We start from the raw sequence: 17,327 nt of genomic DNA, 5'->3' as shown, positions 1-17,327 counted from the left end.
CTGTCATAATTGCTTGTCATAATTGATTTACTCGTTCAGGTAGGAACCAGAAGCTTGTCGCAGATCTGCGTTCGTCTCAGACCGGAAACCGCGTTTTTGGTTGTCGCCCGGTAGCCCGCGGAGAAGATTTCTTCAGTTGCCCCCTGCCTCTTTATCCACTTGGAAGTTCGTCTAATTTAGGGTTTACCAAAAACGGGGATTTCGCCCCCCCTAATCCCCTTGTCGGGACTTCTGTTCGGCTTAACCCTGTCGTCGATGTTCGAGTAGCGTCGTTACCGTTCAATGGCCGTTCCAATCTTTAGGCGGTAGCCAGGTTTTGCGCAGCAACAAGTCACAGCGCGTAACGCTCTATGGATTGAGCGCCTAAATCAAAATCAATTATGTAAGATCACGATCGAATGGCTTGATCTATTCGATCATGGACAACGCATACAGCGCATAGCAAATGCACGTGTTAAAACTCCGGTGGTCGTGTAAGTACCCTGAGTGGCCACTAAGGAAAAGCCACCCGCCCGACAAGCCGGTTCGCGGTAAGAGCGTTTTGCTTTTCTTTTAGTGGTTACAGCAGCTTAGCCCACAGAGGCGGGATGCTGCACCAATCCCGACAGCCTGGGAACTACTATAGCCAATCCACATCGTCCCCCGAAGCGCCGAGGCGTCTCTCGGCGATTGCACCGGTGTAATCGGGGGATGGGCGGTGTCTGCTTCGGAGGTTGTGATCCAGAGCCGAATCCTGACATGAATGTAGGTAGATAATTATAATAGGAGCGGAAGGAATCAAATAAACCGAGCTCTCTGCTGCGAGTGAAGAGCCGCAAACATCCATTGGACAGTTCCATCGCATCGACTACGACATGTCAAATCGTGGTTCCGACATACCGGTGTTTGATGTTGGTCTGACTGACCAAGGCGACCGTGCCATGGGGGAGACGTTATCTAAGGTAGTAAGCCCACCCTAGAATTGCGTCACAAGGCGAACCTGGGCCGCAACATCGACGAACACGTTGGTCGCTAGAATCGCCGCATACCCCTCTATGGGAAAGTTGCATAAGATTAGCATGAGATTGTCCCGCTACTTTGACATGCGAGTGACCACAGGAACATGCGGTGCGACCAACATAGTCAGAACTATTAGGGTAGGTGATGGAGGGTAAGGTTAACTATAGTTACGGGCTGTTAGATGCAAGGGAGAGACAAAAAGTGCCAGTTTAGGTTACTCAATGAACTGTGCCACCCGAAAATACCGGGTAACAGACACCGTTAGATGCTACCAGGGTGTCAAAATTTAGTAGTATTGTAGTAGGTATCAAGTAAATGTATATGAAGAGAACGACATTTTAACTATATGTTTAAACGTAATAAGCCTGGATTCAAAATTCCGAATGAGGCGACATTGACATGATAGGCTCCGTCTGGGCATGCCACCGCAATCCGCCAGTAAAAATATCCACTTGGGCAAACCGCCTCGCGCTTATTCTGACTCGCACAACAGCCAACGTAAATGATATTCTTGCCTCCCAAAAACGATCCCGTCTAGTCAATGTTTGCGAAGAAAGGAGAAGTAGCAATGATTTTTAAATGGCAATGCGTGCTGAAGGTGGTATAATGCGGCTCATATCGTAATTCGTTGCACATTAGACTCTCCTCCGAAAGTCTGATATATACACTTTGCTCGAATGCGACGGATTTTACTGAGATGATCGAAATTTGCTGAAAGATGGGCGATGCAAGACAATGCCAATTCTTGAATAATAGTCGGGCCTAGTTTGCGTTTTCGAGACGCTCTTCATCAAGATAGGGCGTGTTTAAAGTTGTTAGCTCTCGGCTGTTTTCAGAGCCTCCATACGGGCTCGTAGGGCTTCCATAATCTCGGGGTCCGGTTCGGGGTCGACCTTCTTCGGCTTAACTCGTGGGCAGTCCGGACACTTCTTGTGTGAACAATTTCGACATTCCGTTCCATCCTCCGTATTCGCCGGGAACTTCCTCCTACACTCGTGACAAGAATATACACCTTTGAATGTTTGACCAGGTGCATCATTAGGATATCCATACGGATATTTCTTCTTGCCGTCACTATGAAATGTCAGCATGTAACCTAGTTAAGCATATTCGTGAGTGAACTTACGGATCTCTCGGGCAGTCATCGCAACGTCTATGACCGCAATTGTCGCACACTCTAGCCTCTTTTGCATTGCCGGCAATCAAATTGTTACACATGTGGCAGTGTCTTCTGACGCGCATACGAGGTTTGCCCTTATAAACGAGATCCTGCGCAGCCTTCCTGGGGCGCTTCAAGACAATGTTCTCCGAGTAGTCGTAGCTTGGAATGATAGGACCCATCTGCTTGTTCCTCCGAATAAGAGCCTCTTTCTTTTCCCGGATGGCCTGCCTTTCCTCCTCAGTATGCTTAGGTGGGTTTCGAGTACACTTCTTGCAACGCCTATGGTGGCAACCGGGACACTCATTACCGGCGCCGAAGGCCGAATGACACCGATGGCACTCCCGATGAATTCGCATACGGACCGATTTCTCAACACGGAGCACATCTCCCTCACTCGAATGCCACTCGTCCGGCTTGATTTCTAGACCAAATCTGGAGCCAAGTTTCTGCACGCGCTCCTCGTGAACCTGGATACGAGGAATCCTAGTAGCATTCTCATACTCAAGTCTGGTTGGCGCAGTAGGAGCAGCGGGTTCACTCGAGGACTGTCAATATTGAATGGCTTATATATGGGGATTCAAATATTTACCTGGTGATGACGGCAGCAGCTGGCGCCGTCGGACCAACAGCGCCCTTCTTCGAGCGACCACCTCTTTTGAAGACGGTCTTCACTTGGTAAAAGACCTTACCAACACCCTTCCTTTTCTTGCCATCTTGCGGAACAGGCTCTGTCGGGAGAGCGGTCGCTGGTGAACTCATGATGCTTGAATTATCTTCTTCCTCTTTACCTCCACTTGCGTTGCTGAATAGGTCGCGATGGTGATGAATCAATGGCGTGGTAATGGCTTATTATAAGGTGGTTGGCGAATATGATAGGCGAAGCCTCAAATTACTGAGCCCTACCCGAGTTAAGCCACGCAACCATGTGCTTTACACCTGAGACAACAAAGGCAAGACGGGAGTCGAGGTGCCTGCCTCTTTCCTTTGCAAAGGGCAGTTGTTGACAGTAACGTTTAAAACCAGTAGCCTCCGAAGCGAAATGCGCGAGGACAACGACGCTGATGTTTTGAATGTCGATATAAATTCCTGGGTTACGACTCCAACATTAAGGCCATCAAAATTGACGGCCAGGTCGTCTTCCCTCCCGATTATTACTCTAAACAACAAGGAAATCTCAGTCCTTCGGTATACCGATGCGACGATGACGCTGAAGCAGCTAGAAGACCAAGGCAAAACATCAATTGATGTTTCTGCTGGTGGTTAGTATGGTCGACAATCTCGAGGGCGAGCTGGACGAGAAGTGTGAAAGAAGGGGGAGAAGAAACAAGAGTAAGAAGACGGAGAAAATGTGGGAATTTAGGATTAGTTAGGTAGTTCGATTGTTACGAGTAGCAGTTTGTCCCGGCACCAGGTCACCCCAGGTGAGGAAGTATTCTACTAGGTTAAAAGGTTTTAGTTCAACGTCAAATTGATAATAAATAAGGCAAGTAAGGTACCAGTTTCCAAGGTTCGCAGAGGTGTAGAGACGAAGAGATGGAAAGATGTGGGACGAGCCTGCCAGTACCTAGCACACCTCTGACCTAGCACCGCAGCAAGCCAACAGGAGATTGAGCCAACAGACTTTCTGCTCCGTACCGGTGGGTATCGCCATTATGCTTGGCAGTTTCCACCGACCCGAATGTACCAAGTGTACTTCGTAGCGTGGTAGTCTCGGTGGGGAGGCGCTGCTGGGGGTACCTACGCGGTATGTACATACCTGCTCCTCTTTCCCTCTTTCCCTCTTTCTGGGTTCCAACAGTCCAGGGCTCCTTCGTTCCCGCCGCCCAATTCGATGGATACATGCAACAGCGTACTATGGTACAGTTTTGCTACCTCGGCATACTGTATGCGGGCAAGGTACCTACAATACCAACGCCTCCCTTACGGTAAAGATATCCATGCACCTACCAAACAACTAGGCGGCTCGGCTACGAGAGAGACAGACCACTGGGCGAACACCTGTACAGCATGTACAGCGTGATCATGGGGCGGACGTCAATGAGAAAAATGGGGGCCTTTGCGATGCGCGGAGAAGGGGAAAAAGGGCTCTCTGGTTCTCTGGATGTCTGGATGTCTCGCTGTTGTTGCCCAACGACCTCTTATTCACTACCAGGCGTTTATGTCATCAATTAGGGCAATAATTAATTCATCTATGTATGTACGAGATCCATTCCCATCGATCCCATCCAAACGGAGGTATCATCATGTCGGCTGCTAACTACTAGCTTACGGTAGCCCGTCTATCTTGGTCTAGTGTCATATCGCAACCAAGGGTTTATTCGGTAGCGTCTCTCGGGTTGTTACTTCAACCCTGCTTCCAGCGGTGCGGCTTTGGGGTCTCCAGACCTCTCAGAGTCCCAGTCGCTAATGAGAATGGAACTTTTGCAATTTTAGGCCCCTGATGTGATAAAGCACACACATCCAGCATGTCGGTTCCATGCCCGGCTTCTAGCGAGCAGGTACAGTACAGTGGTCCGGTCCAGGAGCCAGCTGCCAGACGAGTTTTTTCTTCCTTCTTTCTTTACCCACCGTAAAAACGTGTTTGTTCTGCTGTTGCTGTTGCTGCTGTTACGCTAATATCTGCAAAGAATTTACTGGGAATCCAATCATCAATCGTAATCGTCCCAGTACCACGCGTCACCAACGGCGGCACGGGAATAGGAATCTTACATGTTGATGACGGCCTATTGGCGAGTCAGGTATTATCCTTTTCCAAGGTTTGTAAAGGAGGGGAGGAAAAGAGGGGGAAAAGAAGAAGAAGAGAGAGTTTAATACAACGTTCCTTTAAGTCATGTAGATTGTGTGGGTTGTCTATATCCTGTATGTCGGTATATCAATGTGAGTCTACATGTATGTAAGGTAAGGTACATACTCGTGATACTTCAACAATTAAGGTTGCACTCATATTCAACGTCGTGTCAGTGGGTTGAAGTGCACATGGTCTGTTGATGCAATTAAGGTAGCTTGGCGGTTTGGTCGAATTGACTTTCTCCCCGCAGTCACATCAGTCCGCAGTCCGCGGAAGAAGGTCATTGTCGATGTGTTTCGATAAACCACAACCTTGGAAGCACGGTTGTATGTGAGTAGGTACGATACTTCATGGTACTTGCATCCGGTAAACGGTGGACCTGGTTCCCGAGCGGCTGGACATTGGATATTATGTGATGTGCGTTCCCACTTGCCCGCTTGCTAACGGTGGATTATTCTTTCCATTGGGACATTCATGGATTGGGTTGGGAAAAAAGAGAAGGTGTGGATGTACATCGAACTACTACCTATGGTCCTATGCGTACTAATGTACCTAAATATGTGCGGATCCAACTAGACGGGACAGCCTTAGACCAGACGGAAGGTGCCAAACTCTCTTTGCTAGGCAATGTAGGCAACGACCCAGTCAACTTCAAATACTTTTCCCCACAATTCGTTCCCAGTATCGATTCTCCCGCCCGCAAACCCCATCTTTCCCATCGTCCCTCATGCCTCATAGCTCGTCCCTCACCCATCCAGCCCATCTCATTCATCATTAATTACCAAGTTCCGTCATTTGGGTATTGATCTCTGCATATCTTCTTCGATGGTGGTCCGCGACCAAACCCGACTTGGATATCTCTGCAGCAAATGTCATGCCCTCAGTTTGACATGTGGCCCTCTACAACGTGGTGTCTTCAAATTATCATTAGCTGCCTTTTATATACAATCGTACTTCAATATGCTGTTGGTGGAGATCTCGCGCGAGCATGGCTTGTCAACCGTTAGCAGCCAGCCTCCTTTAACGAACCTCTTTAACCCCTGGCCAACGCATTGCAATGCAATATTGCGCTACGAGTTTCTAAAAACCCGACTAAACGGGAATTAATATACCCAAGCTTTCTTTACGCTCTTCGCGTTCCCAATACTACGTTAAGGCAGTTGGGATAAAGTAGGTATCCAGCTTCAATAATTCGCATACCGTGCCGATATCTTAGCTATTCGGCAGAGAATATCTCGTCTCGTCCCGTCACCGAAACAATATACGGGGATGGATACGAGCTCCCCGCAAAGCTGCTTCATACGCAGCATTCCGAATCTTCAGCTGGTTCATCTTATTTAATCAGGTTGTTCCGACAGCCTGGGGTGGTGTGGACGAAGACGGGAAATCATATGTAGCGTTTAGCGATGACACGTCGCTTGACACAACGTGTTTTCCTAGCAGCTTCAACATGACGAATCAGCCGATACGCTGTGCGCTTAAGTCAAGATTTCCGAGAATGGCTAAACAATCTCAACCCCTTCTCATGCACCATTCTCGCCGACAGATATCCCCCTCTCCATCACCGCATTGGGTAGGCTACATACAACGGTAATAGGTCGACAATTTCTGCAGCGAATAGCCCCGCACATCTTACACCATGTAACCCTCCTCGCACTACGTTGACGCGACGTAGCTCGACGTAGCTAGCTGTCAAGAGACAAGAGGGTTCTACGGCTTTATCACGCTATGGAAGGTAGAGGGAGAAATCCTCTAAGCAATCCGTCGTCATATCCATACTCCGATGCCCGTGGAGGGTTGTTCGGTACTTGCTTCCTTCTTCCTTCGTCCGGATCGATCTGCGTTGGCGCCCTTGGATTCAGGCGGTCAACCGAAGCTTGGTAGGAAGGTTATCCAAGGTCAGCAAGACATCACGTTTCGAATGGAAAACCAAGGTACATATCAGTCGGCAAAGGTCGATTTGCGGTTTGCATAAATTATTACGTCCAAGACATATCATTACTCGTGGCAAAACCCTTCAAGTTCCAACAAATTGGATTCTCGGGCCGTTGGCATGGAACCACTTACGCTTGGGCGTATCCCAATGCACTGGAACGCACGATCCCGGCTGGTCGTGAAACCAATGTACAACCTTCTACATAGGTAGTACGTATGCGACCTAAGGCCTCAGGAATCAGCCACTATTATGTAGGCGCATTGTACGTATGTGTCATCAAGTATATTTCATCCTCATTATCTCGTCAGTCCCGGCTATTCGGTGCAGCAGCGCCGCAGGCTCGCATCCACCTTCTTCTTCCCGTCCGCCTTTCTTGCGAAGACCCAGCTGGCTGGTACGCTTATTCCCTTTTTCTCAGTGGTTGGTATTTCTTCACCGCTTCCATCCTTCGAGGAACCGGGCTAGCAGGTTAAGACATCATGTAATCAATTTTGCACGGACACACTTTAATATGAGAGCGCACAGTCCTTCCTCTACATTCCAATCGACGACTTACGAACGTTTGAGCAGCATACTACCACATTGCATCCCGATCAAGTCTGAAAGCTGCAGTACATGCACCGACACACTGTTTACTCTACAGTAATATCTATGCTTGATCTTATAGGTCAAGGCAATGACGTGCATATGGCCATGGTCAGATCGGAAGTATCCCGGGTCGACTGACCCAAGTTGCCAGGTTGCTCAACCGCCGTTACCTTCTAGACAGGAGTTGAGATACCCCCAAATCCGTTCCAAGCAACCCAAGGAACTTTTGGCTACGGCGAAATCGTACCATCGGAGTTCCTATGCGACGTCATATTCTTGTCCCGTAGTATTGAGCGATAATATGTCCACCCATTCCAACTTAGAGGTAACTACATACATGCCTAACTTCAACAAGATCGCCCTCTGCAAAAATCATCAGATCTGCAAGCCGGCTAATCATCCACAGGGTTTTCTTGGCTGGCACCCTTCCCGCATCCCGATGGACCCTACCTGTTGGCGTCGGGAAACTAATAAATTCCGGTAGCAGATTGATGAAAGCCTCTCCGGGTTGCTGCATGAAGCCATGAGCCAGCAGAGAGACATGATTCAAAAATCCGATATATCTACGTTACACGATAATATCATCCTGGAACGCCTCTTGTCCCCAAGCCACACCGAAATCGCGCAAAAGCACAAGGCGGTACTTAATATGTATGTGCTAGACGCGGCTTAGTTACGGGAACAAAATGCTAGGCGATGCATCTATTTGTCGAAAGACCACTTGCCGACGTTCTTCGAGTACCGTATGCATATTCTATTCTATTCTTGTCGTGCGATTTACGGAGTCTTCATGACAGCTGGTTTATTTCCTTCGCTATCTCCATATGCGTCCACTATAGTTCAATTTTGGTGGCATCCATCTCGTTGTTCCTCTATTCAGCCGAAGGGCAGACGCCATCCTAAAAAGACACATATCACGGTAAGGTTAATGCTATGATAGTGTAACAGGAATGATGATTTAACAAGTATACGACCAATCTACCTAGCTACTATACGATTAATATTGTAATGATGGTCTCTTAATATTTGTAGGTAACGAGTTTTTGAATCTTAGCCAACGTAATCATGGGTTTATCGCCTTGATGATAAAGAAATTTTTGAGTCAACCGAGAACTCTATATTCACACGGCTTATGCGTTTTCAGGTCTCCATCTCGGTGCAGCACGGCAGGCTTCGTGGATTTCTATCACAAGTTACCAGGAGCATAGGTACGCATGGAATGTCGCCAAGGTTTAACTTGTATCTTGCCAACAATTTCAAGCAGTACCTGCAGCTTCCTGCAAGCCTCATCCCAGAGTTATGGTCGGAAGCATTGGCACCTTACCCGGCGCCGGACCCAGCGGGTTCCTGACGCGAGAGAACGGGGCAATTGATTTCTTCCTCTTTTTCTCGGTGGAGAGTGTGGAGTGTTTACAGACGTTTACTATATGAACACTCAAGCTAGACCTCAGCGGACCGTCCTTCCAAAATTGAAGTGAAACCATAAATATTATAACACGCCGCACCCTGCATATCCAACGAGGCTCTCCTTGGTCAAAAGGGGTTATTCCGTAAGGATTCGCTCACCCCTGAGGGCTGAACATGTATAGACGCCTGGCCACCAACCTAACATCCGTCGGTCCGCGTGTCAAACTCGCACTCTCGGAATAACTTGACGCAAAATGTGGAACTTACGACAAATTAAGATGCTGCACGAGCGGGATTGATTCACTACCTATTTGTCTCTTCGTTTACTAAATTGCAGGCGTCTAAGGCGGCAGTTTAGACCATTCGCATCGTTTCATGTGGTATGAAGTTGAGTCAACAAGTGGATGATAGGTCGAGTAATCCTTCCTCTTGAGAGCGGAGTAGCGGCCGCTTGCTCGACCGCAATGTCTTCTCTTTGATTCCTACTCGGCAACATCGTGTTGATCGCCGGTGCATCTCGTATCTTCCAACGGGATCAACGCTAAAAGCTCAAGAACTGAATCTTTCTCTAAAGAAGAAAAGCATTTCTATCTCATTTTAGAACATAGGTTGGTGGGTTATCTGGTGTAAATTTACGTAAATTAGATCATGCCACCAAATTCCGGGGCCTGGTGGGTAGAGAATCCCAAATTGTTTGGACTTCCTTTCACGTTGATAGGGGATCACAGATCGGCCTCAGACCGGCGTCGGGAAACCCCACAGCGGGTAAGTCGACCTCGGTGAGTGACTAAGTGAGTAAGAAGCGGAGTGCCGATGCGGAGACAACACCACGCTATCGAACCATATCGTAACCACGACGGCTAGCGTATTGACGGGATGCGTCCTTCGCTTCCGTATTACGGGATGACTCCAAGCAGCTAGACGATAGTCCTACTCAGACGCTATTGCTATAATTGCCGCTTGGCGTTTAGATTTGATTGATCGTATTGCTAATAAACATATGGTTTTGTATCCGCAACTGTGGTTTGACTAAGGCCAATCCGTGGAGATATCGTCGCTAATATGCCAAACATCGTAGTCGTTGGGTAAGTCGGGACGGCTGTTCCCTTCCCGAGGAGCTCAAGCGCTAACGCCATCGCCAATAGTGCGGGAGTGTCAGGCCTGACATCGGCATTCTTGCTATCGAAGCAAAAGGACAATGTCATTACGGTCGTGGCAAAGCATATGCCAGGCGACTACGATATCGAGTACGCCTCGCCGTGGGCTGGCGCTAACGTCCTGCCTATGTCAACGGCGAAGAACAGCTCTCGGGAACGTCGTACATGGCCAGAAATAAAGAGGCTCGCTAAAGAGGTCCCCGAGGCCGGGATACACCTTCTAAGTAAGTAAACAAGCAAGCTAGGCGCAGTGAAGAATTCGGTAAAAATTAAACGATACGCATAGAGTCTCGCGTATACCGCCGAGAGAAGGATCTCGAGGCCCTGAGAAAAGGGGGCTACAGTTTCGACGGCCTCTTCCAGGAGAACCCGTGGTACAAATCCCTGTTCGACGACTTCCGGGAGCTCTCCAAGGACGAGCTTCCCAAGGGCATGGCGTCGGGCTGCGAATTCGGCTCCGCGTGCATAAACGTCATGCTGTACATGCCGTGGCTAGTGGGGCAGTGCAGGGCGAACGGCGTCGTGTTCCGTCGTGGCCAGATCAAGCACATTTCCGAGGCCGCGGGCCTGAGCCACAGCGGCGGCAAAGCCGACGTCGTGATCAACACCACGGGGCTGATGGCTTCTAGGCTTGGCGGGGTGATGGATAGCAAGGTCGTGCCGATCCGCGGCCAGGTCGTCGTCGTCAGGAACGAGGCGCCGTACATGCTGACGAAGTCCGGCACGGACGACGCCGCCGACGAGGTCTGCTACATCATGATGCGGGCCTCCGGCGGCGGCACGATCCTGGGAGGTACCTACCAGAAGGGGCACTGGGAGAGCCAGCCGGATCCCAACATCGCCATGCGGATCATGCGGCGGGCGGTGGAGATGATGCCCGAGCTTACGGGCGGGAAGGGCGTCGAGGGCTTGGATGTTGTCCGCCACGGCGTGGGTCTGCGTCCGTGGAGGGAGGGTGGCGTGAGGATCGAGAAGGAGAATATTGATGGTACCTGGGTGGTTCATAATTATGGACATGCCGGCTGGGGTTACCAGGGCTCGTATGGTTGTGCGCAGGACGTTGTCGCGCTTGTGGATGAGATTCTTAGTCGTCCTCGACTGTAGCGTTGCTAGATCTTATATGATACTACATTTCGTTGATAGATGAATAATTCTTAAGACTACAACAACATACCTAGTATCTTATAAAGACTTATACAAGACGAATGACATTAACTAATGGTTATTACAGCCTCTCTATAGGTCAATATCTCGTCCCAATCCAAGAGCATTTAGTATGGTAGTAGGTAAGTTTTTAACTTGGAGCTCAGAATGAAGTGCTTAAGCAATGTTCATCAGTAGGTGCTAAGCAATGATGCACTGGTGGCACCTGCCAATAAAATGCAGGTGCCTTTCCCCGGGGCCCGGGTACCTACTCAAGGTACCCACTTTACATAACGTGTCCATCTTAATGTCTTACAAGCTTCAGCGCGTCAAAACTTCTAAAGCCAATTTTACACATCAACCACCATAATGGCTATTCCTGCTGGAGGTTCACCAGCCGCAGTACTGGTGCTTAACGTCGCCACTGGTCGTAGCTCTCTGTCAAAGTTCGTTCCGCCATGTCTATTCGTTCTGGATGCGGTGCTTTGCGCACTCATCATATGGAAGATCCCATGTAAGATTCTGCAGCCTTGTCGCATGTCTACCAAGTTGCTTACAATATTCTCTTTTGTAGATACGGAGATCGATTGGAAGGCATACATGGAACAGGTCTCGCAGTTCGTGTCTGGCGAATACGACTATACCCTTATTAAGGGAGGCACTGGACCCCTCGTTTATCCAGCCGCGCACGTCTACACATATACTGCTCTATACTACCTGACGGATGAAGGCAAGAATATACTCCTTGCGCAAGAGATATTCGCAATTCTGTATATGGCGACTGTGGCACTGGTAATGGCCTGTTACTGGAAAGCGAAGGTAGGTTACGAGCTATGGAATAAATATCCCTACTGACAAGGTGCCCATGAATAGGTACCGCCTTACGTCTTTCCTTTACTAGTTCTCTCGAAGCGACTCCACAGTGTCTTCGTATTACGCTGCTTCAATGATTGTTTCGCTACGTTCTTCCTCTGGCTCGCCATATTCCTGTTCCAGCGACGATATTGGGCTGCTGCAAGTATTGTGTACTCGTGGGGTTTAGGAATCAAAATGTCGTTACTACTAGTGCTTCCGGCCATCGGTGTTGTCTTACTTCTAGGAAGGGGATTCTCGGGTAGTTTGAAATGTGCCATGATCATGGTCAATATTCAAATTGCTATCGCCTCCCCGTTCTTGCAAGAAAATGCAAGAGGCTACGCCAGTAAAGCCTTTGAGCTAACCAGACAATTCTTTTTCAAATGGACCGTCAACTGGCGCTTCGTGGGAGAGGACATATTTCTCAGTCGGCCATTTTCCTTGTTCCTCTTGGCGATGCATGCTATAGTTTTGATAGGCTTTGTTGTCAACAAATGGTTGAAGCCCGCGCAAAAGCCCCTCTTCGCGATGGTTGCGCCAATCCTGCAGCTCAGTTCGCCTTTTAGTCCGCAAGAGGAGCGTGAGGTGGCCTCACGCGTAACCCCCGAGTATGTAACGACGACCATTCTCTCGGCAAACATCATTGGGCTCCTCTTCGCGCGCACGCTGCACTACCAATTCTACGCCTATCTCGCATGGTCCACCCCATACCTTCTCTGGCGAAGCGGAGCTCACCCCGTCGTTCAATATGGGCTTTGGGCTCTTCAAGAATGGGCTTGGAACGTCTTCCCGAGCACTTCTATTAGCTCAAGCGTTGTGGTAGGCGTCCTCGCTATGACTGTTGCCTTACTAGTCCCCCAGAAGGACGCACCTACAGCGTACGTGTCGCTACGTGACTCCATACGCAAGCGCAAGTACACTTGAGTCCGACGAAGATGACCGATGGAAAATTTAATCTTCGTCTTCGGGATCCGATGGTGGCATCTTGCCTGCAATCGAGTCTTCGTCCTCGTCATCGTAGGTAACCCGCGGAAACTCCTTCGGCCTAGGTACGATGTTAGGCTCTCAGTCTTCAGGGAAAAGTTAAAACGAACTGACCAATAGCTCTGTTTGCGCCATTCCTTTTCGTCGCCGACGATATTGATAATCTCGCCTTCCACCCTCCCTTTCTCTTCCTTGGAGGAAGTGAACTCTACTAGGACATATCCTCCACGCCTGATCCAAACGGTGTTGCGGAAACGAGATGCAAGCCCGACGAGCACGGTTCGTCTATTGGGCAGAGAGCAGGCGTAGAGACTGTTGCCCTCGGCCTTGATCACCTTGGCGAGCGACTGGTTTTCAGTGAGTTGGTCAGGAGGCGTCGTCGCCTCTTCCGCAGCTGCGCGTATGTCGCGCTTTGGCCGACCCATCTCGAATTATAGACAATTTGCGATTTACAGTCTACAGCAAAGCAAAGGTCTCCGATGACTTTTTAGTTTAGGACAATGAGAATTCCGAGTAAATCTGAAAAATATAGCGGGGCTGCGGGGATGATTGCTCTCTCATTTATCCGTAGTTCTGCCAGCGATATACATATGTACAATCAAGTCGGAGGCTTAATTAGATGTTGTAACATTTGAACGTCCTTAAATACCTGCCAGACTCGAATTTTCCATCAAGATATTTACAGTTCTCACATGAACTTTATTTAAGCAATATGCAAGAGTAAACTTATATTTATGGTTTCAACCTACGTTTTATGTACCACCACTAGTGTCGCCAGTTTATTGTTGACAATCACTTCTTTTTCTCCTCCTGCAAAACATCAATGGAGACTTCTACTACTTGTACTAGCCAGATGGATATTACCAGCTCACCTAATGAGGACGGCTACATGTACCTATACCTCTGTAGGTGCGGCATGTTTCTTGATTCAGCTGAAGACGTCAGATGCGTACCTACACATCCGACATCCATGATTACATTATGCAGCACGGGCAGTCGCCTATCAGCCACGATGTACCTACTACCAGGTAATAAAGCAATAGCCAGTTTATGGCCAATGCTTAACAGCAATACGTGTTAGATAATCTCTCTTCCTAGCCTCGACGCGTCAAACTTTTTTGTTTTCTACAATTGAGGTGACCTCAAGTCAGATCGACGACCATGACGACAACGTTAGACAGTCTGCCTAATGAGATTTTGTTCATCATCGCCAGCCATTTTGGCTGCGACGGCCGCCGGGACTGTCACGTAACTCAAAAGAGCTTTGCGTCGCTGGCCCGCACCAATCGGCGGCTTCACAACGTATTCAACCCCATCCTCTGGCGTTTTAACCGCGAGTGTGGAATCAGCGAGGGATGTCCTTACACTACTGCTGTATCCGCCGTTTCCTGGGCCGCCTCGAGGAATAGGATTGATATCCTTGAGATAGCAGTCAAGTATCAACACGATCTAGGCTCATTTCATCAAGGAGATCCTATCCACCGTGCCGCTAAAAATGGACATGACGCCACGGTATCTTGGCTACTTGATCACGGTGTACCTATAGAATGTGTTCCTTGCGAACGGATAGCTGTTGATTCACCGTTCCCTGTATTCCCTTGGCCTCAAAATCATGTATCGCCTAGCTACTCAGTCCTGCACACCGCGCTGGTATCCAGCCAAGGATCCACCTCTATATTGCTGTTATCACGCGGCGCCAAATACCAATTCAAATCTGAGACGAATAAATCGGCCATACACTTGGCTGCCTTACACGGTCTATCCGCAGTGATAGAGTATCTAGTCAAGACGATGGGAATTGACGTCAACCAGGAAGACCAGCACGGCATGACGCCACTACATTACGCAGTAGAGCGGAGAGACAACGTAGAGACAATCCAAGTATTACTGGATCTCGGTGCTGACAAGGACACGGAACAATACCCCCAGAGTCCTCTCGTCAGAGCACTCAAGATGGGCCATTTTAGCAATGCGATGCTATTGCTAGATGCTGGAGCAGATGTTAATCCGACATTTGATTACCAAGAAGCCCCGCTAGTAGTATGTGCGCAAGAGAGTTTTGCATTGATCGGGACCGCGGAGTCGTCAGTACAGTATAAGGTACTTCGCAAGATCATTGCAAATGGCGCTGCTCTTGACGTGTCATACAACAAAAACACAGCCCTGTGCTCTGCTGTTGAACAAGGGACCGTTGCAGCGGTTTATGAGCTTCTCAGAGCGGGAGCCGACGTAGAAATGCCTAGGGATAAAGATGGACAGACTCCATTTGATCTACTATGGACCCTACGAAGATACGAAGCAGAATCCGATTGCTCTTCCGATTACAATCTATTGGGGGAACTTATCGAAAAGGCAAGACTTCTGATTGCAGCAGGCGCCCGCCTAGATACTCAGAGCAGTGAATATGGCAGCACCCAGCTTGAGAAAGCCATTCATTATTGTTTTTGCGGGAGCACATTTCTGCTTCGCGAACTCCTACGGCTAGCAACGCATCGGAATGTTCGTGACGGATATATCAACGAACTCTTCGAGACGTGCCTCACAGGTAGACAGTTGGAGCCAGCTATGATACTGGCGCATCACGGCGCAACTTCCGATAACGCAAACAAGTTGGCTTTTATTTGGGCTGAGAAGATAGGCAAGACACTCTGCAGTTATAGCGGGATGAACGTCGAGGCCTTGTCCTTCTGTCTGGATTTTTTGTCGGCCGAACAAATTGAAGAGCTGTTCACACATGCGTTAAATCACGCGAACGAGGAACGTTGCCAAAAGTTCATTGATCGCGGTGCTCTATCATCCTGGAGGAAATCAAAGGTGTTTAAACCGTGGCTTCATATAGCCGCATCACGTGGATTCAGCGCACTTGTACGACGCCTGGTTGGAGCCGGGATGGATATCAATGCTCTGGACGAAGAAGGCAGAACGCCTATGTTGGCAGCTCTAGAGGTGGATGACACAGTGTTGGATACAGTTGGACAACTTTTCGAACTCGGGGCGGATCCATTCCATCCTCGCCCAGATGCAGAATGCCGACGACTGCCGAATCCACGGTCGAAGGAAATTCTATCTCCTTTTGAGCTTGCTATCCGTAGAAACTGCTTGCCAGAAATACGACGGTGGTGGCTTAATTCTCCGCCAGAGTCCCGGCCGACGGGAGAAATCTACATCCCTTGCGTCCAAAGTACAGGGCCCTGGCACCAAAATTATCTAAAGTACTTGCGCGGTCAAACCGATAGCAGCACGTCAGAAATCGTTGGCGAAAGCCAACAATGGGACATATATTGGATGCAAGGGTGCGATATGCGAAAACTCGACGAGGAGGAGGAAAAGAAGACCAAACTCATGGATGTGATGAATGAGCGGGACATACCGGAAGATCCAGCTGAGGACTATTACCTCAATCACTTTTGGGAGTCATCTCTCTGAATTACCCCCCATCGCGATCCGGGTTTAGCAACAGTGGTTGTTCACAGGTCCAACCATCGTTATATATTTCAGTGGGAATAGACGGTCCCGCTCGCTTCGAATCTGCTTGCACTAGCGCTCTACACGTCTTCGCCTAGTACTTGACATCACCACGCTGACGTGTCACCAATATGTCAACTTGTCTACGAATATCTTTGGAGATATTATGCAGTTTGGAGGGCTCTTGATCTCGGCGATGTTTATGCTGATTTATTTTCATTTTCAGACCGATGGGTCTAGGATATTACCCTACTCGTGTTAATATAGGTACTAATTATCATACTTAAAGTGTGTTAGAAATGCATTATTAATATCAAATAATCATGAGTTGCGATAATGACAACGCATCGTTAACACTTGCTATTCTTCAGTATTCCCAATATATATAGGTAGACATTTGGCCAGTTCCATCCGCAAAATTCTAAAGACTAGCCGTACCGGTAGTGGAGCTGGGTGTAGTTGATAGCTCATCGCTCGAACAGCACCTTAGGACATTGTTACAAATCATGAATACATCTAGAAAGCTACTCGGGTATTTCTGCAGAGGGCTTTACAATTACAATCCTAGGAACAACTTATGTAGTCAATCGCCATACTGATCACCATGAAAAAGTTCCAGCAGATACATTAGGTAAGTACTGCCTAAGTATGTAGTTCATTCGTTCTTGCCTATTTACACACAAACACATACACTACGCTCTTGCTTTAACCTTAGCGAAGCCTACCATTGGGCATATATACCAAAATTATTAGATGTGCCTTCCAACAACAGAACAGCAGCCATGGTCAAGTGGCAAACCGCATGGAACTCAATGCTAACATAGAATCTTTAGGGTTTCCGTT

At 48.6% G+C, this 17,327-nt stretch overlaps 5 protein-coding genes across 5 annotated transcripts; 3 read left to right on the top strand and 2 right to left on the bottom strand.

Annotated features, from left to right (window-relative positions):
- Nucleotides 1–1,696: 1,696 nt before the first annotated feature.
- On the bottom strand, nucleotides 1,697–3,330 carry F4807DRAFT_47888 (uncharacterized protein). Its single transcript, XM_048003087.1, has 3 exons — nucleotides 2,751–3,330; nucleotides 2,126–2,698; nucleotides 1,697–2,073 (listed from the first exon to the last, which is right to left on the bottom strand). Exons 1-3 carry the CDS (start codon nucleotides 2,918–2,920, stop codon nucleotides 1,815–1,817), a joined length of 1,002 nt encoding a protein of 333 aa, XP_047855557.1. The 5' UTR covers nucleotides 2,921–3,330; the 3' UTR covers nucleotides 1,697–1,814.
- A 6,093-nt stretch (nucleotides 3,331–9,423) lies between these two features.
- F4807DRAFT_48032 (FAD dependent oxidoreductase) lies at nucleotides 9,424–11,354 on the top strand. Its single transcript, XM_048003088.1, has 3 exons — nucleotides 9,424–9,965; nucleotides 10,026–10,261; nucleotides 10,324–11,354. Exons 1-3 carry the CDS (start codon nucleotides 9,943–9,945, stop codon nucleotides 11,139–11,141), a joined length of 1,077 nt encoding a protein of 358 aa, XP_047855556.1. The 5' UTR covers nucleotides 9,424–9,942; the 3' UTR covers nucleotides 11,142–11,354.
- A 110-nt stretch (nucleotides 11,355–11,464) lies between these two features.
- Nucleotides 11,465–13,675, top strand: F4807DRAFT_421261 (glycosyltransferase family 58 protein). Its single transcript, XM_047997575.1, has 4 exons — nucleotides 11,465–11,694; nucleotides 11,755–11,999; nucleotides 12,054–13,079; nucleotides 13,133–13,675. Exons 1-3 carry the CDS (start codon nucleotides 11,550–11,552, stop codon nucleotides 12,957–12,959), a joined length of 1,296 nt encoding a protein of 431 aa, XP_047855554.1. The 5' UTR covers nucleotides 11,465–11,549; the 3' UTR covers nucleotides 12,960–13,079; nucleotides 13,133–13,675.
- F4807DRAFT_47851 (nucleic acid-binding protein) lies at nucleotides 12,959–13,598 on the bottom strand. Its single transcript, XM_048003086.1, has 2 exons — nucleotides 13,134–13,598; nucleotides 12,959–13,080 (listed from the first exon to the last, which is right to left on the bottom strand). The coding sequence occupies exons 1-2, from the start codon at nucleotides 13,442–13,444 to the stop codon at nucleotides 12,987–12,989; spliced, it is 405 nt and encodes a 134-aa protein (XP_047855555.1). The 5' UTR covers nucleotides 13,445–13,598; the 3' UTR covers nucleotides 12,959–12,986.
- On the top strand, nucleotides 13,676–16,821 carry F4807DRAFT_421258 (ankyrin). The gene has a single exon (XM_047997574.1). It carries the CDS (start codon nucleotides 14,181–14,183, stop codon nucleotides 16,443–16,445), a length of 2,265 nt encoding a protein of 754 aa, XP_047855553.1. The 5' UTR covers nucleotides 13,676–14,180; the 3' UTR covers nucleotides 16,446–16,821.
- The last annotated feature ends 506 nt before the right edge of the window (nucleotides 16,822–17,327 follow it).

The sequence above is a fragment of the Annulohypoxylon truncatum genome (assembly GCF_022578515.1).
Source record: "Annulohypoxylon truncatum strain CBS 140777 unplaced genomic scaffold F4807scaffold_11, whole genome shotgun sequence".
Lineage (NCBI taxonomy): Eukaryota > Fungi > Ascomycota > Sordariomycetes > Xylariales > Hypoxylaceae > Annulohypoxylon > Annulohypoxylon truncatum.
Note: the sequence above shows the minus strand (reverse complement) of the source record. Positions and strands in the feature narration are given on the sequence as shown.